The following is a 25,221-nucleotide window of genomic DNA, read 5'->3' on the forward strand; positions in this document are numbered from 1 at the left end:
AGTGCTAAAGAAACATGAAGTACAGGTATAGACTACCTTATCTGACTTTTTTTATTTAAAAACTCAAAGTTATTGAGAGTGTTAAAATGACGTAGTTCCAGTAGTCCATTTACTGTCTGATCGGGAAATAGCTTAATGGCTCTCATAATTTCCACTTCCTCAAGGATGTTAAGTGTGTTCCCCTTACTTTCTCAATGTAAAATGGGCAAATTTTAGGCTGGATCAATAGCCGTGAGCCCTTGTTCCCAAATGTGGGCACTGACTGCTGATATGAAACCTGAACTGTTATGATAGTCTTTACATCTAATATTAAAACTTCTACCAGTTTGCCCCCATATAAATATTGGACGATCTTTACAAGCAACTCTGTACAAGCTTGCTGCATTGAATTTAGAACTTTTATACTTTTCTGTATGCCTGTACCTGTCATCTACTTTATTAGGGATTAAAAGAAGCCAGATTCAGTATTTTTTCCCCTACACATGTTGGTCAATTTTTTTCTGAGATAGTATCAAAATAAGGGATCTTGTGATATGTATGTGTTTTTTAATCATCCATACTCATAAGGGTAGTAGATGGAATAACCTTTGAGACTGGTCGTTACATAAATTATTTACAATAGCAGCCAAGCAGTTATTATTCACAATGTCTAAAAAATCATTCATATGGGAGGATCAGACATACCATAGTTTGACCATTGCATGGACTCCCATATGGAGAACATAGAAACAGGCATTGCTGAAACTGATAAACAACTGAAAGAGTTGAAAACAAATAAGTTGCCAGGTTATGATTGAATTCCAATTCAGCTTCACAGAGAGTACTCTTCTGCATTGGCCCCATTTGCATTTATTGCAGATCTCTTAATTTGGACTAGTCCCAAATGACTGGAAGCACTGGTACGCTAAGTCTGCATGTAATAGATTTCCTCGAGACAGAAAAGCTGCTGTCCACAAATCAACGTGGATTTAGAAAGCACCGCTCGTGCAACACTTGGCTGGTCCTTTTCTCGCACAATATCCTGCAAACCATGGATGTAGGGAGACAAGCAGATTCTGTATTCCAAGATTTCGGGAAAGCATTTGCTACAGCACCTCACTGCAGACTTAATGAAGGTCTGAATGTACAGAATAGGTTCTCGGATATGTGAGTAGTTTGAGGACTTTTTAAGTAATAGAACCCAGTATGTTCTGTACAATGAATGTTCTTCAGAGTCAAGGATATTTTCACATGTGCCCCTGGGAAGCATGATAGTACAGCTCTTGTTCCCTATATACATAAATGATCTGACAGATAGAGTGAGCAGCATTCTGTGACTGTTTGCTGGTGATGATGATGATGTGTAAGTTAAAATACCATTGTTGATTGACTGTAGGAGGATACAGGGGGACTTGGGTAGAATTTCTATTTGGTGTGGTGTGAAAATGAATGTTAATGCACATGATTAGGGAAAACAATCTTGTAACATTCGAACACAGTATCAGTTGTGTGCTGTTTGATGGAATCACATTGATTAAATATACAGGCATGGCATTGTAAAATGACATGAAATAAAACAAGCACATAAGGTTGGTAGTAGGGAAGGTGTATGGCTGACTACAGTTTATTGGGATATTTCTGGGAAAATATGCATCTATATGGAGACTGTATATGGGAAACTAGTGTGACCCATTCTTCAGTGATGCTCAAGTGTTTGAGATCCCCAACAGTTCAGATTAAAGGAAGACATCAAAGCAATTCAGAAATGTGCTGCTAGATTTGTTACCCGTAGGTTCAGTCAGCATGTATTATGGAGGTTTCACGTAAACTCAGCTGGGAATCCCTTGAGGGAAGACAGTGTTCTTTCTGAGAAAAATTATTGAGAAAATGTAGATAACCTGCATTTGTGGCTGACTTCAGAATGCTTCTACTGTAGCCAACATAAATTTTACACGAGGACTATGAGGACCAGATAAAAATTAGGACTCGTATGAAGGCATAGTCATTTTTGCCTCACCCTTTGCAAATGGTACTGGAAGGGGGATGACTAGCAGTGATACGAGCTGTACTCCACCGTGCACCACACGGTAGTTTGCGGAGAGCACACATATATGATGCTCATCATAGTGAAGAGGATCCACCAGTGCTGGTATAAAGAGGACCAATGACAAGATCTAGATCCAGTGTGCTGTAATCAGTTCCAGTGACAACATTTGAAACTGCATGTCACTGTTGTTCCAGAAGAGGGTGCAATGCTGCAAGTTGTGCTGAAAGCAGTGTGGTGTAGTGGTTAACGTCGCAGACTGCCGTGCTGTGGGGCGCTAGTTCAAGCCTAACAACCAGCAATTATATGTTATTTAGTGTTCATTATTCCTGGAGTGTTCTCAAATGGTTATAACGTGACAATATGTTACCAGCTCTCTGAAAATTAGCATGTGTTGATAATTGGATCATGAAATTACCAAATATGCAGCAACCAGTCGCAAAATCATGTTTTATTTATTTACTTTTGCAAATCGCTTTTCAACTGATTAACAGCCATCATTGGTGATGTAGCACGTAAAGTGCCCTCCGCCACACACCGTTGGGTGGCTTGCGGAGTCTAAATGTAGATGTAGATGTTATTGTGACTTAGTTTGCATTGACACCCTTTAATTGGGCTTTTGCTGTCTTGTCCATTGCATCAACAGACATATGGTGTAAATTTATGTCTCATGATATACGAGTACACCGTAAGAGCCCCTAGGAGTTCTCAATTCATCCTATCAAGCCAGTGTTAATTTTACCACGTATGAAGTGTGCTAGCACTTTATTTTTGCATTTGGCCTTGTTTCGTTAATACGTTTGTTTTGTTCGTGTCCGTAATTTTCTTATCTCAACTTAGTTTACATTACATGTGCATTCAGAAATTTGTGCCATCTGCTGAAAAAAGTCCGATCTTCCTGAATGTTATTAACTGTACGCTAGATGGATGCCAACACCATTTTACGTTTTGGCATTTTGATTAACTTTTGCTCTTGTATAAAAATATGATAAATAATTTAAACATTTTTTAAAAATTTTTGCGATGGTGTGCTTCTCATCTATGTTTGTTCCTTTCTACTAATTTGTACAATTGCATTTTGGCATATATAACTGTACTATGTGATTGACAAAATCATTGTCAGTATATCCATTTCATGTAAATATTTTAGTATTATATCATGATATTTTACCTCCCATTGTATGTCATACCCCTTTCTTCTTCTTCTCATTTTACTTTAGCTGTATCTTTTCACATAGAGGGTGGATTTGCTTTGCTGTGCCCCCTTATGGTTTCTCTTTGTCATAGTCAATTCTCGATGTATCACTTTATGTTTGACCTCTGCTTAAGACAGTATTACTACTCAGGGCACATATTGGTTGAAAGGAAAATGTGTACGTTCATTTTATTGGTTTTTGATGTGTTTATATACATTTAATTGGTTTACGTTGATTTATGTACATTTATTCATTTGGTCACTGTTATTAATTATTTTTATTCTTGTATTTGTAGCACCGATGATGGCTGTTAATCAGTTGAAATCGATTTGCAAAAGTGAATAAATAAAACATGATATTGCGACTGGTTTGCTAATTTTATGGTTTACGGTCGCTGCACGACTTGGGAACCACATGGAGCCCACCATTCATAACTGGATCGTGATCATACCAATTCATTTCTGAATAATAAATACGTTTGTGTGTACTGATCCCCAGATAGGGATGCCATATTTAATCAGATGCTAAAGGTGTAGTAGAGGCTGCTGATTTTGCTCAACAGTTTATTTATATGTATGTTTTTCAGTAGTGTGTTTTATGTCTGCAGCCCAAGAAATTTAGTCTCACTGACCTGTTCAGTAGCTTTATTTTCAGTGACTGTTGGTTCCTGTGTATGTTGTATGGTTCTTTGAAGGGCAGATCATATGAGCTGTTTTACCCATATTGCACAAGAGGCTACTGTCGTAAGGCCTGTGCAAGATCCTTTCAGTGCTGTTGATTAAGTTGGCTCTCATCTGCTGTGGAGAAATGATACACAAGAGGAAGTTCGTATCATCAATGATTAATGTAGTTTTCTGAGAGATCGCAAATAAAAAGAATGAAGATGAGTGAGCCAAGGGTTAAGCCTGGCAAGACTCCTGAGGTGATTGATATTATATGTGAATGAGTTTTAGTTTAATCTTGTGCAGAGCAAATTCAGCTGTTCCAAAAAATTGTCCAGTGTTTCTTTCCTGCCCATGTGGCGACAAGACAAAGGCCACTGCATGTTAACAAAGATTGTGACTGAACACTTGGCACACTGAGGGCACAGCACAAAGTAGGTTGTGAACCCAGTGGCAGTGCAGCAGAATTGAGGCCCCAGAGCATGTCCCCTCCCCACCCTCTCCAACCCCTTACCATTCATTGTGACCACTATTGGGGAGTGGGGGATACCCTTATAAAGGGATACACCGGTGGACCAACAGATCAGTAATCGGCATTACCTAAACGTAGCAGAAACTCTTATTACTGAAAATTAATAGAATTACTGTGACTGTACACTGCGGAACACCCAAGAAGAATTTAAATTAGTAATGTAGTTGTTATCAATTTTTTAACATTGCTCTGGTTAGAATATATTTATCATGTAGTTGACAATCATTTTTATTGTAATGTCCTGTCTGTGGTGTTGATGGGAGTGTGGGATTGATTATCTTTGATGTGCTTTTATTTGGACAAGTGACGTGTTACAGTGGTTGAGACACTGAACTTGTGTTGAAGAGGAAGAGGTTGTTATTCCCACATGTAATCAAATATTGTCAATTGCAACAGCAGCATGAAAACCTGGTTTCTAACATCGACTGTGTATGATTAAAATTAATATGTCCAAAAAACTGCTGCAGTTTATAGTGGTGGTATTATAATTTTATTATTATCATAATGATTATTATTGTTGTTATTCTACTGTTGTTAGAAATTCATCAGGTGAAACCCAAAATCGTTTTTAAGTTCCCCTGTTTGTCATTCATATTACGTGTTTTTGCACTTGAAAAAGGGTAAGATACTGAAGCTTGCGAAGTTTTTAAATGTATACTTGCATTTTAAATTTTTAGGTAAATATATGCTAGTGTGTGTTTTTAATGCTTTCTGTACATTTTTTATTTCAGGATTTTCATGAAGAACGTATGCAAATCCCAGAAGCATTATTTAATCCAGAAATGTTCCAACTAAGTCCATCATTGGGAATTGGCTACGTTGTTAAAAAAAGTGTGTCAAGATGCGAGGCAGATGTAAGAGCAGCATTGTATAGTAATGTAGTCATTGCAGGTGGTAATTCTTTGCTAAAGGTAGGTACTGAAATCGACAATGCCAGAACAGTATCAAATACAAGCCACTTATTACTTTCAGCCTTGTGAAAGTATTTCCTTTCTCCTCAGTATCTGTCCTTTCCTCCAGCTCATTTAACATTGTTGCCACTCTATAATGTACATACAGGGGTTGGCAAAAATGTGGAAGCACCATGAGAAATGCATGCTTGAACATAAATGCAGACGTCAGCCAAGCCTGCAGGTGACACTGTTGGATTTGACCTCGAATGATTCCTGTGCAATACCCTCACTATGTTGCAAATGTCAGTCGTGGTCAAAATAGTGTTATTTGTAGTTGTGAGTACGTTATGTCAGAGCTAAGTGAATTTAAGCATGGGCAAATTGGTGGTGCTTGTATGGTGGGTACTTCCGTAACCAAGGTAGCTGAAGTGATTGAGATGAAAAATAAGGGGACAGCAGCTGCAAAATTCACTGCAGAAATGAATGTCGAATTTGCGAACCCTGTCAGCACTAAAGCAACATGAAGGGGGTTCCATAAGAAGGATACTGCAGGGCGAGCTGGAATTACACAACCATGTATCTAAACTGAGCTAAACTATATACCGGGTGATAAAAAAGTCAGTATAAATTTGAAAACTGAATAAATCACGGAACAATGTAGATAGAGAGGCACAAATTGACACACATGCTTGGAATGACATGGGGTTTTATTAGAATCAAAAAAATACAAAAGTTCAAAAAATATCCGATAGATGGCACTTCATCTGATCAGAATAACAAAGTAAGATGTTCTTCACAGGAAATTTCCACCATCATTCCTCAACAATAGCTGCAGTCAAGGAAGGAAATTTCCACCATCATTCCTCAACAATAGCTGCAGTCAAGGAATAATGTTGTGAACAGCACTGTAAAGCATGTCCGGAGTTATGGTGAAGCATTGGCGTCGGGTGTTGTCTTTCAGCATCCCTAGAAATGTCAGTCGATCATGATACACTTGCGACTCCAGGTAATCCCAAAGCCAATAATTGCACGGACTGAGGTCTGGGGACCTGGGAGGCCAAGCATGACGAAAGTGACGGCTGAGCACACAATCATCACCAGACGACGCCCGCAAGAGATCTTTCACGCGTCTAGCAATATGGGGTGGAGCGCCATTCTGCACAAACATTGTACGTTCCAGCAGGTGTTTATCAGCCAGGCTGGGGATGATACGATTCGGCCGTCTCACCCGTCACGGTAGCAGTTACAAAACCAGAATCATGCAGTTCCTCTAAGAAAAAAGGCCCGATAACGGTAGATGTAGTAAATCCAACCCATACCGTGACTTTCTCATTGTGCAGTGGAGTTTCCACGACATTTCTAGGGTTTTTGGTAGCCCAAATTCTGCAGTTGTGGGCGTTGACAGACCCTCGGAGCGTGAAATGAGCTTCATCGGTCCACAACACGTTACTCAACCAATCGTCATCTTCCACCATCTTTTGAAACGCCCACACTGCAAATGCCCTCTGCTTCACTAAATCGCCAGGTAACAGTTCATGATGGCGATGAATTTATTACAGATAGCATCAGAGGGCCACTACGGGATCTATCGTCTAAACAACCCGTGGCTTCGAACTTCAAAATCATTCTCGCCACAGCTGCATTTGTCAGCAGACCTTTACCCTTTCGAATCCCCTTCCTATGGCAATAGGATCGTAACGCTGAACTAGCACATTCCCCATTCTGATAATACAGCTTAACTACAAGCACCTTTTCAGGTAACGTCAACATGCTGCGACTGCTGGCGCATCTGATTCTCTCTCTCATTACAGCTCCTTTTATACACGATTGTCATGCACAGTCACTGACGTTTTGCTGTCCAGTGCCATCTGTCGGACATTTTGTGAACCTTTTTTTCCCCCTAATAAAACCCCATGTAATTCCAAGCATGTGTGTCAATTTTTTGTGTGTGTGTGTGTGGGGGGGGGGGGGGGGGGGGGCGCCCGCGCGTGCGTGCGTGCGTGCGCGTGTGTGTTCGCTCGCGTATGTATTTATAAAGATGGTATCTGTTCTTTCGGACATGTCCATGCAGCTCGTTAGGATATAAATCAACGGGGACAGTTGAAAATGTGTGCCCTGACCGGGACTTGAACCCGTAATCTCCTGCTTCGAGCACTGCTTGTGCATCCACACAGAAGACGATGGTCAAATGGCCAGTGAGCCTTAACTTAATCGTCAAAAAGCCGCGAGTAATGAGTATAATGGGCAGAGGCACTATGAATATAGTGCGAGACAATAAGTTGGGAATGTGGGTCTCATGGGGGAGGGGGGGGGGGGCGGGGCGTGCCAGAGATAAGTGCCTGCAGTCGCACTATCCTCTGTGTCCTCGGTGGCTCAGGTGAATAGAGCGTCTGCCATGTAAGCAGGAGATCCCGAGTTCGAGTCCCGGTCGGGGCACACATTTACAACTGTCCTCGTTGACTTACACCAATGCCTGTTTGCAGCTAGGGGTATTCATTTCATTGTAATTTAAACTAAACTAAACTAAACTCTGGCTGAAGAGGCCATGAAGGCCCAACAGTACTGACTAGCTGCTGTGTCATCCTCAGCCCAAAGGCGTCACTGGATGCGGATGTGGAGGGGCATTGGTCAGCACACCACTCTCATGGCCATATGTCAGTTTATGAGACTGGAGCTGCTACTTCTCAGTTGAGCAATTCCTCAGTGTGCCTCACAAGAGCTGAGTGCACCCCCTTGCCAGCAGCGCTCTGTAGACTAGACAGTCACCCATGCAAGTGCTAGCCCAGCCCAATGGCACTTAACTTCGGTGATCTGACAAGAACCGGTGTTACCACTGTGGGAAGGCCATTGGCACAACCACACATCACTTATGCAAATGCTTATAACAGGAAAATGTGGTGCCTAAGCTACAAAACTGGGAATATGGAACAATGGAAGAAATTAGTTGGGTGGATGAGTCTTGTTTCACACTGTTTCCAACTTCTATGTGAGTTTTGCCAGGATTGAAACATGATGGGGGTTCGGTGATTATTTGAACAGCCATATTGTGGTATTCCATGGGCCTGATGTTTACTATACAAGGTCATAATTACTGCCAAGGATTATGTGACCATTTTGGCTGATTAAGTCCATCCCACGATGCAATGTTTGTTCTCTTGTAGTGATTCTGTGTTCCAAGATGACAGGGCCCCTGTTCACACAGCTCGCATTGCCCAGGACTGAGTTTGTGAACAGAAGATGAATTGTCACAGCTCCCTTGGCCACCATGTCACTATATCTCAATATTATTGAACCTTTGTGGTCTGCTTTGGAGAGAAATGTGTGTGATCACCATTCATGTCCATCATCATTACCTGAATCCGCAACTAGTTTGTAAGAAGAATGGTATAAGATTCCCTTAAAAACCATTGAGGACCTGTATTTATCCATTTGACATGATAATATGTTGTGATTTTGGTGTTCCAATATTTTTGTCCACCCCCTGTACATTATTGTGACCTGTTTTTTTGCTGATGCAGGTCAGTTATATCCTTAAAATCACAGTTCATTTATCGATATCGTCCTTCACCTTCCTTATTCTTACATGCTTTCAAAAGTTGCTCCTTTAATGATCTCACCACACCATAATGTGATGTATGTTTATCTAGACTCGGGAAATATTTCTGACAGTTCACCACCACAGAATTAATAAGCATTATGAATACATACCATTTGTTAATTGTAGATTTTTATGGCAACAGTAACAGTGTCTGCACACAGCATACTTAAATTCTTAGGTGTCCTTACCACATTTGGGTTGTGACATCACTGCTGTTTTTTTTTTTTTTTTAAAGCCAGAGGGCATTCCCATGAGTTAAGCAATCAGTTGCTCATCCATGTTGTCAGAGCTCACCTCACTCCCAGGCCTATCACATGTGCAACTGCTTACCAGTTGATGTATGTGTTGATGCTATAGGTATGCATCTGACAGACAGTGGTTTATTGTTCATATATAGATCTGGAATACCATATAAAATCACAATGTAATTGAACGTGTTGATTAAATAACAACCATATTCAACTGCACAATCATCATGGGCTAATAATCCATAATAGGCTAAGTTTCACATTAATGCTTGCATATAGTGTATTAAGAACTTACGAGGTTTGTTCGTGGACTGATGGCCTGGTCTGTATCCATAACTAACACCCCGTGTCAGATAAGGGATTGTTGTATGTAGTACAGTAGGTCCAAGAGAAGGAGTTGTTATCAACATAATAACTTTAAGAGAGAGATATGTGATCCACACACGGCAATGCATTGGTGTAAGGTCTTCATACTGAATGACTACAGAGCAGTATGCTATATATTTCTCATAAGACTGAGAACATTGGTGCTGCAGCCAACATATAACAATTGCCATTGGTATAATCTCTGGCCACAGGGAGCATCTTCACATCTCTACATCTGTGTGTTCATGTCCTTTGTCAGTTAGTTGTTTTTGTGATGAAAACAATGCTATATATTGTAAAAAGTTTGAAATTATACAAAAATGTATGGATACTAGTTTACCAAAAATCCATGGTGGAAAGACTTTGTGGTTATATCAGCTTGAGTGGTTTACACCCGAGTTTGAGGGAAGACAAATTACAGGATGACACTACAGAATGTGTGTTATGGCCATGATAGTGCAATAGGCAGGAGCTTTGAGGTACGGTGATATTTCAACAACTGCCATACTCGGTATCTTCTGATGAAATGCTGAGATATTGTGGATGCCCCTGTATATACACATGGAAGACAGCCACCCCTCCACCTGGCTGTGGGCATCACGGTCTTGTGGAGTCAGTCGGTAGGGAGGGAGCAGAGCATTAGGGTGGAGATAGGCTGGAGGTTGCATTCAAATCCTTGTGTTGACTCTCTTGATTCGCTTTTTATGCTGTCCACTTCTGGATATGCCCTCATTGTATAGCTACTAATGTGGGATCCTCACATAACTTTGTTGATATATTCATCCCTACTGCCAAAATTCATATGGATCCTAATTTATAAATATTCCTTCATTATATTTTCCCAATAGCTGTTAGCTTGGCACAAAAACTTGGTGTTTCCAAAATAAATGTACTCTGACGCTGCTGATTCCTTTATGCTTACACGTAATGTGTTCCCTGTAGCATTTTCAGGTACATAGCCTGTATTTGTTCAATGTGTTTGTGGCCACATTGGGTGGTATCCTAGGTACCTCCAGTTTTCTTTGCAGGACCAAGAATATCTTTCATCTTCATTTGTAGTCAGAAGACGGTTTTCATGTAGATTTTCAAAGCAGCCTCACAGTCTTGGCTGAAAGTGGCCTCATATAGTGGAAAAAATGTGAGCCTCTTGTCTCCTTCCTCTTCTTCCTGGTTTGCTGTGTCTTTTCGTCCCTTCAATGCCCTTCTAATGTTACACTTTGCTGTACCCATTTTGATGAAACAATTTGTTTGGATATTGTAACTAGGCTTGGAGGCTTCCTTTATCAGATCACATGCAGCCTATGGACCAGTGTGATTAGCACTTCATGCCTCTGTGCTAGACAGTGGCAGCTCATTACGTGTAGGTACAGTTCTGTGTGGCTGTTTAAGTGATCCATAAACTCAGTCAGTGCCCATTTATCATGCATCCACACCACGAGTGTGTGAAGTGCTTGGGTTTTAGCATGCAGTTTGAAGTGCCAGCTTCTCAAAGAGTTCCATGTAGAGATTTGTAATCCACATTCATGGCTCTCAATACTGCCACCTAACTAGAAAGCTGACAGCTTTTCATCAATTGCATACACTAAGAAAGTTTACATTCATGCAGTGTGAATATTTTGTTCATTATGTATTGTATATGTCAGATTTTATAGTGCAGAATAGGTACAAATAGTATCACATTAAAAGGCAATGATGGCTGTTCAATATAATAATAGCAGCTTTCATTGTTCCATGCTGGGGATGATGCTATTATTGCATCCAGTGTTGTGAAGTAGAAGCAGGACTACAGTGAATGGAAATGACATTGAACCATGTCAACAAATGCTCATATTGTAGGAAGCATTTTTTGCGGTACCCTCATATAATAACCTTTCGAATGTGAAGGTAATGATCTATTGCTACCCCCTAGGTCTTCTCAGTATTGATAATCAGTGTTTTGATTTACATGGACATTGATAGTTATTGACTTTTGAGTGTCATTGCAGTGAAGTAATGATGATCAATAACTCTACTGCTGCACTTGTCATTTTTTGTTGTTATCATGCTTCGTAATATTCATTTACATTTTGTTATCGTCCAGCATTGATGTTTTTGTGCAGTATTGTTATTTAATATGGTTTCTGTGCTATTTTTCCTTCAGTTAATGTTTTCAGTTTGTTTATTTCATTTGCTTTTGCGATTTATTTTTGTAAAATATGTCCAACTATAAAATTTGTGAATTATTGGAAAATACTAGTGGTGCAAAGGATTTTAATGAAAATAGCAATGGTTCAGAGACTGACTGTGATGGTCTTGCTGGTAATTTGATGGATAATGGAGACATACTGGAAAATACACAATGCTCTGAAGTAAAGTGATTGCACCTGAAACACTACATTTGCTACCTTATCCATTTTATGAGGTGCCTGAACCAAAAAATATGACACCCATGAGACATTCTGCAGTTGAAAATTTTAATTTATTTTTCACTGCAGCATTACTTCAGCTAATTCTCATAAAAACAAATAACTCAGCTAAGCAATTTATATTTAAACATGCCGCTACTTTGTACAGCCCATATAAAAAATGGAAGAATGTCAAAATAACTGAGGTAAGAAGTTTTATAGCATGCCCACTGACTATGAGACTCAACAAAAGATCTACATGGTTTTCACATGGGAGCACAAAGCCATCTAATGCATTTTCATGGTTTGATAGAATGTATTCTGCCCCAAAACACAAGTGTTAGCTGATACAGAGCTGCATACATCGGACAGACTGCAATGTACTGGACAGTTATTATAATTATTATCTCTGTAAATAATATTTGAAATTTCATTTTTCTTTTATCATTCTACACAGAAATTTGTATGTATGGTATGGACATTAGTGAGCTGTCTTTAAATCAAGTGTAGTGTAAATTACAAGGAAAATACATCATGTTTATATTATTTTTTAAAAATACATCTTATTTCTGCAGTTATAAACAATATAAAATGAAGAAGTATTACAATATGGGTATTCCATAATAAACTACATACTTTTGTGAGCAAGAGGTATTTTTTCATATTTTAAATGTATGGCAATTCAAATAGAACACTGCATGACAGTATACAACACGACATTTTTAGCATTAATCGCTGAAATTGGCTGAATGAAAAAGGGTTAGACACTGTTTTTTATTATACTTTCTATCTCTCTCCAAAATATAGAATGTACACTGAAGCACCAATGAAATTAGTATAGGCATGCATATTGAAATACATAGATATGTAAACAGACAGAATACAGCGCTGCGGTCGGCGAAACCTATATAAGACAACAAGTGTCTGGTGCAGTTGTTCAGTTGGTTACTGCTGCTACAATGGCAGGTTATCAAGATTTAAGTGAGTTTAAACATGGTGTTATATTTGACACTCGACATAGCATCTCCGAGGTAGCGATGAAGTGGGGAATTTTCCTGTACAACCATTTCACGAGTGTACTGCGAATATCAGGAATCCGATAAAACATCAAATCTCCGACATCGCTGTGGCCGGAAAAAGATCTTGCAAGAACGGGACCAACAATGACTGAAGAGAATCGTTCATGACAGAAGTGCAACCCTTCCACAATTGCTGGGCCATCAACAAGTGTCAGCATGCGAACCATTCAATGAAACATCATCGATATGAGCTTTTGGAGCTGAAGGTTCACTCATGTACCCTTGATGACTACACAACACAAAGCTTTATGGCTCGCCTGAGCCCATCAACACCAACTTTGGACTGGTGATGACTGGAAACACGTTGCCTGGTCGGACGAGTCTTGTTTCAAATTATATTTAGCAGGTGGACGTGTACAGGTATGGAGACAAATCTCAAGACCTGCATGTCAACAGGGGACTGTTCAAGCTGGTGGAGGCTCTGGGTATAAAGGTGTAGGATGTGAGCAGTTGGAGTGATATGGGACCCTGATATGTATAGATACAACTTTGACAGGTGACACATACCTAAGCATCCTGTCTGATCACCTGCATCCATTCATGTCTATTGGGCATTCCAGTGGACATTCCAGTGGACTTGGGCATTCCAGTGGACTTGGGCAATTACAGCAGGACAATGCAGCACCCAACCCATCAGGACAATGCAGCACCCCACCCATCCAGAATTGCTACAGACTGGCTCCAGAAACACTCTTCTTAGTTTAAACACTTCCCCTGGCCACCAAACTCCCCACACATGAACATTATTGAGTGCATCTGGGATGCTTTGCAATGAGCTGTTCAGAAGAGATCTCCACCCCTTGTACTCTTATGGATTTATGGACGGCCCTGAAGGATTCATGGTGTCAATTCCCTCCAGCACTACTTCAGACATTGAGTCCATGCCACATCATGTTGCGGCACTTCTGCATGCTCGCGGGGGCCCTACATGATATTAAGCAGGTGTACCAGTTTCTTTGGCTCTTCAGTATATTTAACATGCAATGATATTGCAGTATTCGATGAAAATTGTGTTGTTGAGTATAATTGATAATTTGTTTATAAGCAAGTTCTTCAAGGTTCACGTAAACAGTAGGAACTCTTCAATATCCCTAATTTTGTTGCAGTTCTTGTTTCCTTTTTCATTTTAATTTTTAACCTTTAAATCGGACCACTTTTCCACATTTTGTTCAGATTCTGGGAATTTTATATCCTGTATGTTTGGTCTCAGTAACAGTTTATTTGATTTTACTACAGCTCAGATTTATTTTCTGAACTGTTAACTAGAGTTGTATTTTATTATACTATGATCTGAAGCAGTATATTTTGCTATAAAAGTTGTTTTTAAACCTTCAAATCATCAAGGTGGGCTTTCCAAGACTTGCTATGCTTTCTGTTAACACTGAGCCATCTACTATATGCATTAGAGGTCTCTGAATACATTTTCCTGTTTAAGTTCCACAACTATTGACTTTTTTTTTTTTAGTACTATGCTAGATAAATCACTTGCATAAACAACTCTTCTTTAGAGGTAGCGCGTAAAGCAATAAGACTGTTGTTAATGTTTGCAAAGATTTGATCATAATAAACATCAAGCACCTTTATCTTCCTCGTCCGGCCATAAAATTCATGAATCGTTTTAGATAGCTGTAAACTCAGTAGAAATATTTAATATGCTGTAGTTAAATAAAATATCATACCATTTTATCCCACTTACAGATAACACTAATTTTGACATGTTGATTCTTCTTAGCTTATAAAGTAATAGTTTTCTTTGAGTTTGTGTTTACATGTAGGTTCTTACAGATCTGACAGAGAAACTGTAAAATAGTTACTAAAGCAGAGAGCCATAAGGAAAACCAATAGTAACGTTCTGAAGCACTAGCTGTAACATTTAATAACAAAATCGGTGAAACAGATGGTGTCCTTCCTCAATAGAAGCGATGAGTATAGTGCAAAAATGAGCAGTCCAACTGCTTTTGTCAGATACTATGAAGGTCTTAAGAATTCATGGAGCTGGGAACAATTTTCACATAGGAAATACGTCTGAACAGAGGTGAAGGAGATGACCCAACTCACAAATTTACATTACTACACTCTCGATCAACTTATAAAGAGAAAGTTTACACTCCATATTATCTAGACAATGATTTAAATAGTCGAGAATGAGATTTTCACTCTGCAGCGGAGTGTGCGCTGATATCAAACTTCCTGGCAGATTAAAACTGTGTGCCGGACCGAGACTAGAACTCGGGACATTTGCCTTTCGTGGGCAAGTGCTCTATCATCTGAGCTACCCAAGCTTGGGTAGCTCAGATGATAGAGCACTTGCCGGCAAAAGGCAAAGGTCCCGAGTTCGAGTCTCAGTCCAGCACACAGTTTTAAACTGATTTAAATATTGTTATTGCATGGGTAAGATCTGGAGTCTCTGGAAAAAAAGGCTTTCCCATTCTCCTCATTTTTAACTGAAAAGCTTGAGGGTGAAACTCAGCACTCATTTGCTGGGTGTAGGCTTTGTGGCCTTGGGCTTCCTGAGCTGGGGACTGGTAACTGCCACCAGTCCTGTCACTGTAAACTCTGGGCATGCTTTAGTGACCACTACATGGTGTGGTGGTGGAACATTGTGTGTCACAGGGAACGGGGATCTTGGCTTGACTGTCTGGATCATGAGGAGCATAAAAACATTTATTAAAAAAAAACAAAAACAAACACCACCACTTAATCTCAAGGGGTGCTGTGCACCAATGAAATACATCGCTGTGGAGGTGGAATAGTCATTAGCAGGCAACCTCTGGGGAACCTGCTGCATAAGGCTTACCTAGGCATGCGGGGCTCTGTATAGGTGGACATTTATTTCTCTAGCTGCTCGTGGGGCTGAGATGGAACCTTCAAAATTCTCTCTTCTCATCCGAGTAGAAAGGGAGGGTGAATGGTAGGTACCAACACCCAACCAAACTAGAGAGCTTGTGTAGTCAGTCCTCCTAACTCAGGAATTAATTCCAAAAGCTTTGTCTCTAGTAACAGAATGCATGCTGGTAATCAGAATGTGTTTTTAGTTGTGGAACAGAAAGAGGACACTTTCCAGACAGTTTTGCTTTTCTGTATTCAAGAAGGCTTAGAGGGCAATGCTGGCACTTCAGAATCAATCAAGTGATTGCGTAATGGGACACTGTTGGTAGAAACTTCTAGTTCCCAAGAAGTTAAGACCCTCCAGAAAGCTCATAGCCATGGAGAATATGCCATCAAAACTGAGCTACACACCACCTTCAATTACAGCAAAAGTGTTGTGATGTGCAGTGAGCTGGTGTAGATTCCCTAGGAGGAATTGAAAGATGAGTGGGGTCAAGAAGGTTTAGTCAATGTGCAAAACATCATGAAGAGAGTGGATGGAGTTAATGTGAAATCTATCTTCTTTATCATGGAGTTCCATAACACAAAACCTCCTGAACATGTCAAGGCAGGTTTCCTTCACTTAAGTGCGTGACCTTATGCCCTCAAGCCAATGCACCGTTCCAAATTCCAGTACTTTGGGAATACAGCTCTTGGTTGTAAGGGAGAGGCCACTTAGGGCAAATGTGGTAAGGTTGCCCACAAAGGAGTTACTTATTCATCTTCTTTGAAGTGTGTGAAATGCTCTGCAGCTTGCACTGTGTGGTGTAGGGACTATAGCATAAATCTTGAGCAGAAGATACGTGAGCTTAAAACTATGAAGCATCTCCCATTTGGTGAGGCCAAAAAGATGTAAAAATCCATACTGCCCCCCACATTCAGCTCTTAAAAAGCCTGTTCATAAATTCAAAGCTGTTACACTAATGGAGGTTGCTAGTGTTAGCACTATTACCTGAATTTGTCAATGCACTTGTGCTGTTCCAGTTATTTCAAAGCCCATACCTCCCCCAGAACATCAGAAAAGGCTGTGGTTGCCGACATTGAGTAGCTCTTCTGCTCCTCTTAAGGTTCAGTCTGGTCCACTGTCCAGCACTGCCACTACCACCACCACTTCCACATCCACTGATGGAGACAGGAAGTAAACAGTCAGTCGATGTCAACATCAGCCTTTCTGATGTCTCTTTTCAGACTGTGTCAATCTTCTCACCATACAATTGAGCCTCCAGCCATAACAGACTCCCCTCCCCAGCATTAAGTCAAGGTGAAAGTGTTACCCCCATGTATGTATGTATGTATGTATGTATTAAACCGGGGACCTAGAAACAATGAAGAGGCTTTGTTTCGCTGTAGCCCTCAGTGGCACACAAACCCACTACAGGCCAGAGCAGTCCACCCACTCCACTGCCACCCCACACCGAACCCAGGGTTATTGTGCGGTGCGGCCCCCATTGGACCCCCCAGGAACGTCTCGTACCAGACAAGTGTGACCCCATATGTGTGCGTGGTTGAATAATTATGGTGTATGCGTACATGGAGGAAACAGTGTTTGCGCAGCAATCTCCAACACAGTGTAACTGAGGTTGAATAAGGGGAACCAGCTTGCGTTTGCTGAGGTAGAAAACCACCTGAAAAGCCATCCACAGGCTGTCTGACACACTGGACCTCGACACTAATCTACTAGGCAGATTCATGCTGGGGACCACAATGCAATCTGCTGGGGACCAGAATGCCTTCCTGCTCGGGAAGCAGTGTGTTAGACAGCACGGCTAGCCGGGAGGCGTTACCGCCATGATAGACGGCTCCAAAAGTGCAGTGGAACATTAATGGTTTCACGACACATGTGGAGGAAATGAAACTCCTAGCGCAGGAAAGCCGTTTGTGTTTGAAGGAAACACATTTTAAAGTGTATGGTGCCCCTTACTATGTGGCTATATGCTATCATGTGGATGACCTGGTTGGGGAAAGGGCCAAGGGAGGGGATGTTATGTTTGTCAGTAACATTTACCAGTCCTCTGCACTCCCCCAGCTACTGAGATGCAGTTTAAATTTGTTTGTGCCAAAGGATTACTGTTTGCTCAATTGTATTTACCTGTGCAACATGTGATAGACTGTGAGACTCTCACAGATCTTATAGAACAACTCCCCCGACAATTTCTCCTATGGGAGACTTCAATGCCCAAAATGTATTGTGGGGCTCGACCTCCACTTCCCCTCAGGGTCGGGTTTTAGAGAGCCTCATGATGTCTCACGAGCTGTGCATCCTCAACACAGGCTCTCCCACTCATCCTTATGCTAGTACTAGGTCATTCTCAGCCATCAACCTCTCTTGCTTCTCTCAAGCCCTTGCGGACTCCATTTAGTGGGAAGTCACTGATGACCTTGATTCCAATGACCATTTAACCACTCTGCATTCACCTACTGGATGGAGCTCTCACTGGCTGCCACAATGAATGATCAGCAGAGCCAGATGGATGCTGTTCAGCCAGTTGGCTGTGTTTGAATGCTATGACAGCATCCAGGAGTGAGTGGACCACATCACATGAGTAATCTGCTATGCTGCTGGTTTCTCCATGCCAAAGTTCTCAGCTTATCTTAGGAGATAACTTGCCCCTTAGTGGACTGTTGAGTGTTACTCAGTAATCTGGCTCAGCCGTGAGGCTCTGCAACAGATAAGTGCCACCCAATGGCAGAAAACATCACAGTGTTTCCATTGGTGAGGGCTACTAAGGCTCAGCGCATCATGAACAAGAGCAAGAAAAGGTCATAGCAAGCGTTACAGACTCCATCAACAATTATACTTGCCCTACAACAATATGGGAAGCTATCAGGAGGATTTCCAGTGAAGGCAGTTGGTCACTTATAGCAGTGTTGTTGAATCAGGGTTGTCAACAAACAACACCAGGAGACATCACATAGACAATGGCAGAGAATTTTGCAACAACTACTACCACTGCTAGCTAGAATCAAGCATTCCGTTGTTACCATGCCACCATGGAAAGGGCTGAGTTGGGCCTCAGGTCCTACACTGCAGAATCCCCCAACTGCCCAGTCTCCATGTGGGAGCTGGACTTAACACTGTCCAACACTCAAGATTCTGTGCCCGGTCATGACCAAATCTGATAGAGCATCCTTTGGAACTTGAAACCAGCATCAAAAGAAGTGGTTTTATGATGTTTTAATTCGATATGGAAGACAGATCACTGTCCCAGCTCGTGGTGGACAGCAATTTTCCATACGTCTCCCCAAGCCAAGAAAGGACAAAATGTGTCCCAGCAGTTACTGAAGCATCACCTTAACGAGCTGTGTTGGAAAGAACTTGGAATGAATGGTTAACCAAGTCTGGTCTGGTGTTGCCCTCTTTGCTATAGTCCTAAACAGTATCATGTCTATGGTAAGGAGTCCCATACAATTCTCCTTATTTGTGGACAATTTAGCAGTTTTCTGTTTCCTCCAGTATAGCAACAGCAACTCATCAGTTGCAGCTTGCACTAAAGATGATGATTGGTTTGTGGGGTGCTCAACGACGTGGTTATCAGTGCCCGTAAAATTCCTAACCTTTGCTCAATCCAATTTTGCCACTTTCATGAATGATGATGACAACAACAACACCCAGTCATCTCGAGGCAGGTGAAAATCCCTGACCCTTCCACAAAAGAGGCCAGAGGACTGGGCTGGTTTTACATTTTGTGTAGAGGAGAGTGTGTGTGTGTGTGTGTGTGTGTGTGTGTGTGTGTGTGTGTGTGTGTGTGTGCACGCGTGCGTTAATTTTAATCATTTTTACTGTATTCTTAAGTTACTTGAATTGTGTATGTGGAATACCATTCTCCCTTTTAAAGACTTTGTGCGGTATTTTGGACCTCATTTTTTACTCCAAATGGTCTGGGTTACCACACCTAAAGGACCTGAATCTAAAGTCCCAGAAGGCACTGAACATTTTGAAGCGTCGTAGCCACAGGTCTTGGGGAGTGAAAAGGGTGCATCTGCTCATGTTTTATAGGCCTTTTGTGCAATCGCAGCTGGGTGTGGGTCAGCAACACCTTCATACCAGAAGATCACTGACGCTGTATGCCATGAGGGGACCAGCACTATACCCAGTCTATGTGTTGAGGCTGGTGAACTGCCATGTGCCATTCAGTGGCTTCTCATGGTGTGTCAGGTTCTTTACTACTCCCAATTCCTCAGTATATCATACAGGGTCTCATCCAGCTTTGGAATGCCTCTTTATCACTCATCTAAAGACATTGAGGCCATTTGGAATCTGTGTGAAGTGTGTGCTGGAGTCCCATGGTGCGGGGCACGTACAGGCTGAAATCTAGGGTTTTAACCAGTTGCTACCCTGGTTACTGCAGAGGTCCAGAGTGCAGTGTGGGGGAGATTGCACTCCTGCATACGTTTTAATACACAATTATCTGATATTTTAAATAAACACAACAACTCTGTAGCTAGCTGTACTTATGGATGGGTATAACCTGGGGGACTCCGTTGATTGGTCTGTTGTTTTCCTCAATCAAGTCCTCAGGATTCGACTACCTCAAGACTCTACTATCTATGACGTGGAATAATACACGATATTGTGGGCACTGGAGCACATGAGACATATTTTGAGTGTTAAATTCCATGTCTGTTCTGATTCCCTGAGTGCCCTTCACACTCTCCAATGCTTTTACCTAGCAGGATAATACCCTCCTCCAATTACAAAGGGTGGGGAAGGTGGTGTCTTTGTGCTTGGTACCAGGGCACATGGGTATTGCGGGGAGTGAAAGAGTGGATGTAGCAGAAGGAGGCATGTCATGATCCTCCGTTAGATCGGTGTGGCATCCCCCTGCATGCTATTGCCTCACTGTTAAAGTGCAGGGTTATGCGTCTCTGGTACCGCGCGCCACAGAATTTGAATCCCTGCCAGACGTCATGGACGTCGAAGACCCCTAGAAGTCTCCACACAATCACACCGTAAGCTGTGACGGCGCGCGCCTCCTGCCCCGCATTTACAGTGAGGGCGCCACAGTGGATCACGTGGTTCCAGTGGCAAATAGTGGCGTCCTCGATAGCGTACTTAAGTGCCTGCCTCTCGCTCAGCCTGCCAGTCTAACCTTGCGTACATCTCGGGACATATTGCCTCACCTTAGACAGCGTATATACTTTCGTGTTTTGTTTACGAGTGGATGTGGTTGTCTAGGTAGGTTTTCTTGACTCTGTTGTTTCATTCTTGTTGTAGTCGTAAGAACCTTCATTGGTCGTGTCCATCCTCTCCTGTTGTTTTGTTGTTCACGGGTCACTCCGCGAGTCCTGCCGCGTGCTGAATCACTTCAACCCCCGAGACCGTTCCGGTCGCTGTTACAACATTTTGGCGATGAGGTAAACGGTGGTCGTTGTTGGTATGGAGGTGAAGTTGGTCTGTCTGCTGGAGCAACAGCAGCAGCTCATGCAGCAGCAGCAGCAGCAGCAGCAGCAGTTCCAGTTAGACATCGTACAAAAGTCGCTGCAGTTGCTAACAGGCAAAGTCGATGCCCGGGACACGTTACCACAACAGCTGCCGAGTCCTCTGGTGTCCGATGCTTTCCTGCGTCCGCTGTCGTTTCCACCCTTTAATGATGCTAACGAGGACAGGGAAACCTACTTACATTGGTTGAAACAACATTTCACAGCTTTTCAAGTCACGGACGACTGCTTGCAGCAGTCGTTGTTTTTGTCTTGGGACTCTCCAGAGACGTTCTTTCTTCTCCGCAAGTTGGCACCATTGTCCGATCCTGTGGCTCTCTCTTTCTAGGAGATCTGCCTTTTGCTGACAAACTATTATTCCCAATGCTACCATGTGGTTGCCTCTCGGCTGGAGTTCCACCAGCACCATAAACAGCCTCGTCAATCGTATCGTTCCCGGGTCACGGACTTGCAGGGTCTCACCCGTCAATGTGATTTTACGTGCATCAATCAGCAGTGTAAGGCTTCGTATGCGGACTCCCTGATCCGGGATGTGGTGGTTCAGCTGGCTGCCGATCCTGAGGTCTGTAATGCGGCGTTGAAACTCGACAACCCCTCCTTGGAAGAGATTCTCCGCAATGTCCACTCCTGTGAAATTGCTCAAGCGGCTAATGAGTGTCTTATGGCGCGACCACAGGTGGCGGCGATCGCAGTGTCATGGCGGGTTCCACCCTCGCGACATCGGCATGGCCCGAACAACAGAGGCCAGCACCGTCGGGACTCATTGTCGTCCGACGTCTCTATTGCATCGGTGCCTTCGGTCGCCCCTCATCGCCGGTCACGTGGCCCACTTGCATCTTGCCCACAGTGCTTTACTGCACATTCGCAGGGCCACATCCGATCGACTTGTCGTAGTCGCTCAACTCTCTCCAGTCCTGCCCCTCCTGGGCCTCAAGATACAGTCCATGCTCTCCAATCATTCGTCCCACAGGATGACCCATCGGTGCAGAAGCTTTTCCTCGTGGTCTTCATTTTCACTGAGGATGTCAGTTTTCCAGTCGACACTGGGGCCACTGTCTCCCTGATTAATATGGCGACATATACCCAGCTGGGATCTCCTGCGTTGTCGCCTCCCTCTCGCCGTTTGGTCGCTTATGGAAACGGTTCCATTTCCCTTCGTGGCAGTTCATCGTCCAGGCGACGTACAAGTGTGTTCCCCAGCTCCTAATCCTCTTTGTCGTCGACCATCCTTTGGCCTGGATGATTTCAACTGTTTGGCTTTTCAATTTCCGATGAAGTTAAGGTCGTTTCCACGGCTGTTCACTTTTAGGACTTGGACAATCTGTGCTCCGCTTGTGCATTGTTGTTTGCACCGGATCTCCGATGTGCTTCCCTCTTTCAGGTGCACGTCCCCCTATGGCCGGATGCACAGCCTCACTTTTTCCGGGCCCGGCCCCTTCTGGTGGCCTTACGGCCAGCGGTCAAGCAAGAGCTTTATCGGCTCCAGGCCGCTGGCGTGCAGGAGCCTGTAACTTATAGTTCATGGACGACACCACTGGTGGTCATACGGAAACCCAATGGATCCCTTCGGCTGTGTTGGGACTTCGGCACTACAGTCAATGCTCAGTCCCTCGTTGACGCTTACCCCAGTCCCTGACAGGAAGACCTTGCCAAGCTTGCCGGGGGAGAGTATTTTTCCTATATCGACCTGGCTGAGGCATACCACCAGTTGCCCTTGGATGCTGAATCTCAGAACATCGTGGTTATCAACACGCCTTTCGGATTGTAAAAGCGCCTTCCCTTTGGTGTCTCTTTGGCACCGGCCATTTTCCATCGATTCCTGGTTCAGCTTACACAGCCTATCCCTGCCTGTGTGAATTATCTGGATGACATCTTGGTCACCGGACATTCCCGCCAGGAACATTTGAAAAACCTCATTGCCTTATTTCACACTCTGCAGTCTGTTGGTTTACGCTGTCGGCTGGACAAGTGTTGTTTTTTTCAACCGGAAGTGGAATACTTAGGCCACTGGCTTAGCAAAGATGGCATTCGCCGTTCAGGTAATAATGTCATGATCATTGAGGCCCTTCCTTGTCACAAAGACTTATCTGAGTTCCAGGTGTTTTTGGGCAAGGTTACTTATTACTTTAAGTTCTTGCCCCAGGCTACCTCCATTGCTCAACCCCTCAACCACTTGTGTCGCAAAGGGGTACTTTTTGATTGGACTTCTGCCTGTAACCAGGCTTTTCTCTGTTTAATGGCGATGCTGAAGTCCACCCCTTGTCTTACTCCCTTTTCTCTGAACAGCCCCTTTGTTGTGGCGGCTGATGTGCGTTGGCGTATGGAATTGGGGCCGTCCTTGTACACTGGGATGCCAATGGCTCTGAACAGCCCATCGCTTATGCCTCTAAGACATTGACCCCACCACAATGGAACAACTCGCAGATTGAAAAGGAGGCTCTGGTGATCGTGTTCGCTGTCCAAAAATTTCACACTTAGCTCGTTGGGGCAAAGTTCACACTCCTGAGCGTCCATAAACCCTTGGTTACACTTTTCGGACCCCACTCTCACCTTCCCGATGGACGGCTCAATGTCTCCAGAGCTGGGCATTGTTTTTACGTAATTATGCTTACACCATCCAGTATAAGCCCACCGCCCACCATGCTAACGCGGACGCCTTGTCACATCTCCCAGCGGGGTATGTCCCACATGAAAGTTTTGGCCCGCCGGCATTTGTATTGGCCCGGCATCGATGGCGATATTGAGCACCTGGTCCATGGGTGCACTGTCTGTGCGCGTCATCAGGCGAGTCCCCCTCAGTCATTTGCGCCCTGGCCTGTGCCTCGCCGGCCCTGGGATCACATCAATATCGATTTTGCGGGCCCGTTTTTGGGGTCCATGTGGTTACTCATCATTGATGCTTACTCCAAATACCCATATGTTGTCCAAATGGCATCCACCACCATGGAGGCTACACTCACGCCCAGGTTCTTGCCATTGAGGGTCTGCTACACACATTGGTCTCCGATAATTGTCCCCAATTCACGGCGTCCTCCTTCCACGACTTCTGTCAGGCCAATGGTATCAAACATAACCGTAGTCCCCCTTTCCACCCTTCGTCCAATGGCATGGCGGAGAGGCTTGTCCGCACTTTTAAACAACAGTTGACTAAGGCGGTCGACACTTCTCCAACCACGTCAGCCCTCACCCTGTTTTGGAGCACCTATCGCACTACGCCAAATGACGGACGCAGTCCGGCAGAGCTCTTTCATGGGCGACAGCCATGAACCCTGCTCCATTTGCTGATGCCATCCTCCTCCTGCCCCCATTCCCTGCCCTCGAAGTGGTGTGCTCCCGGCACAGCCGTGTGGGCCCACAAGTATGGACGCAAGGCAGGTTGGACACCCGCCACGGTCGTCGCAACCCTTGGGCGGCGTGTGACATCGCTGCAGACGTTGACGCTTGCAAAAAGTATCCTGCGTCCTCAAAGAGGAGTAGTTATCTGATGAGTAGTAGTAAGGGTAGAGCGCCACCATCATAATCAGCTCCACACACATGCCGCCACGGGACTCGTGCCGCCGCCTCTTTCCCTACCTCCTTCAGGTACCGACGTGGTCCTCGAGTCACCATCCCAGCCCCCGGTTGCCATCTCCTCGAGGGCCTGCCGCCGGCGCTCTCCACCTCCGGGTGGATCGGTGGCTCCCTCCCCTGTCCTGGACTCTGGATCGGCTGTCATGGATACCTCGGGCATCCCTTCCTCCCCGCCAGTAGCGGTTGATAAGCCCGGCTCCTCTTCTCACTGCCTCCCACCTCGGCACCGTCCAAAGCGTTTCCGCCCCTATGCCCAAGTATGTGGGCCGTGTGCCACGGAATTTGAATCCCCGCCAGACCTCATGGGCGTCGAAGACCCCTAGAAGTCTCCACACAATCACACCGTAAGCTGTGGCGGCGCGC

The 25,221-nt window shown here is 43.6% G+C and overlaps 1 protein-coding gene across 1 annotated transcript in view; it reads left to right on the top strand.

The window, feature by feature from the left end:
- Nucleotides 1-25,221, top strand: part of LOC126297591 (actin-like protein 6A) — a 108,838-nt gene that overhangs the window by 79,566 nt on the left and 4,051 nt on the right. The window contains exon 3 of the mRNA XM_049988566.1: nucleotides 5,145-5,324. Coding sequence (XP_049844523.1) covers nucleotides 5,145-5,324 — 180 coding nt within the window. The remainder of the gene's footprint in view (nucleotides 1-5,144; nucleotides 5,325-25,221) is intronic.

This window comes from Schistocerca gregaria, chromosome X (assembly GCF_023897955.1).
Source record: "Schistocerca gregaria isolate iqSchGreg1 chromosome X, iqSchGreg1.2, whole genome shotgun sequence".
Classification (NCBI taxonomy): domain Eukaryota; kingdom Metazoa; phylum Arthropoda; class Insecta; order Orthoptera; family Acrididae; genus Schistocerca; species Schistocerca gregaria.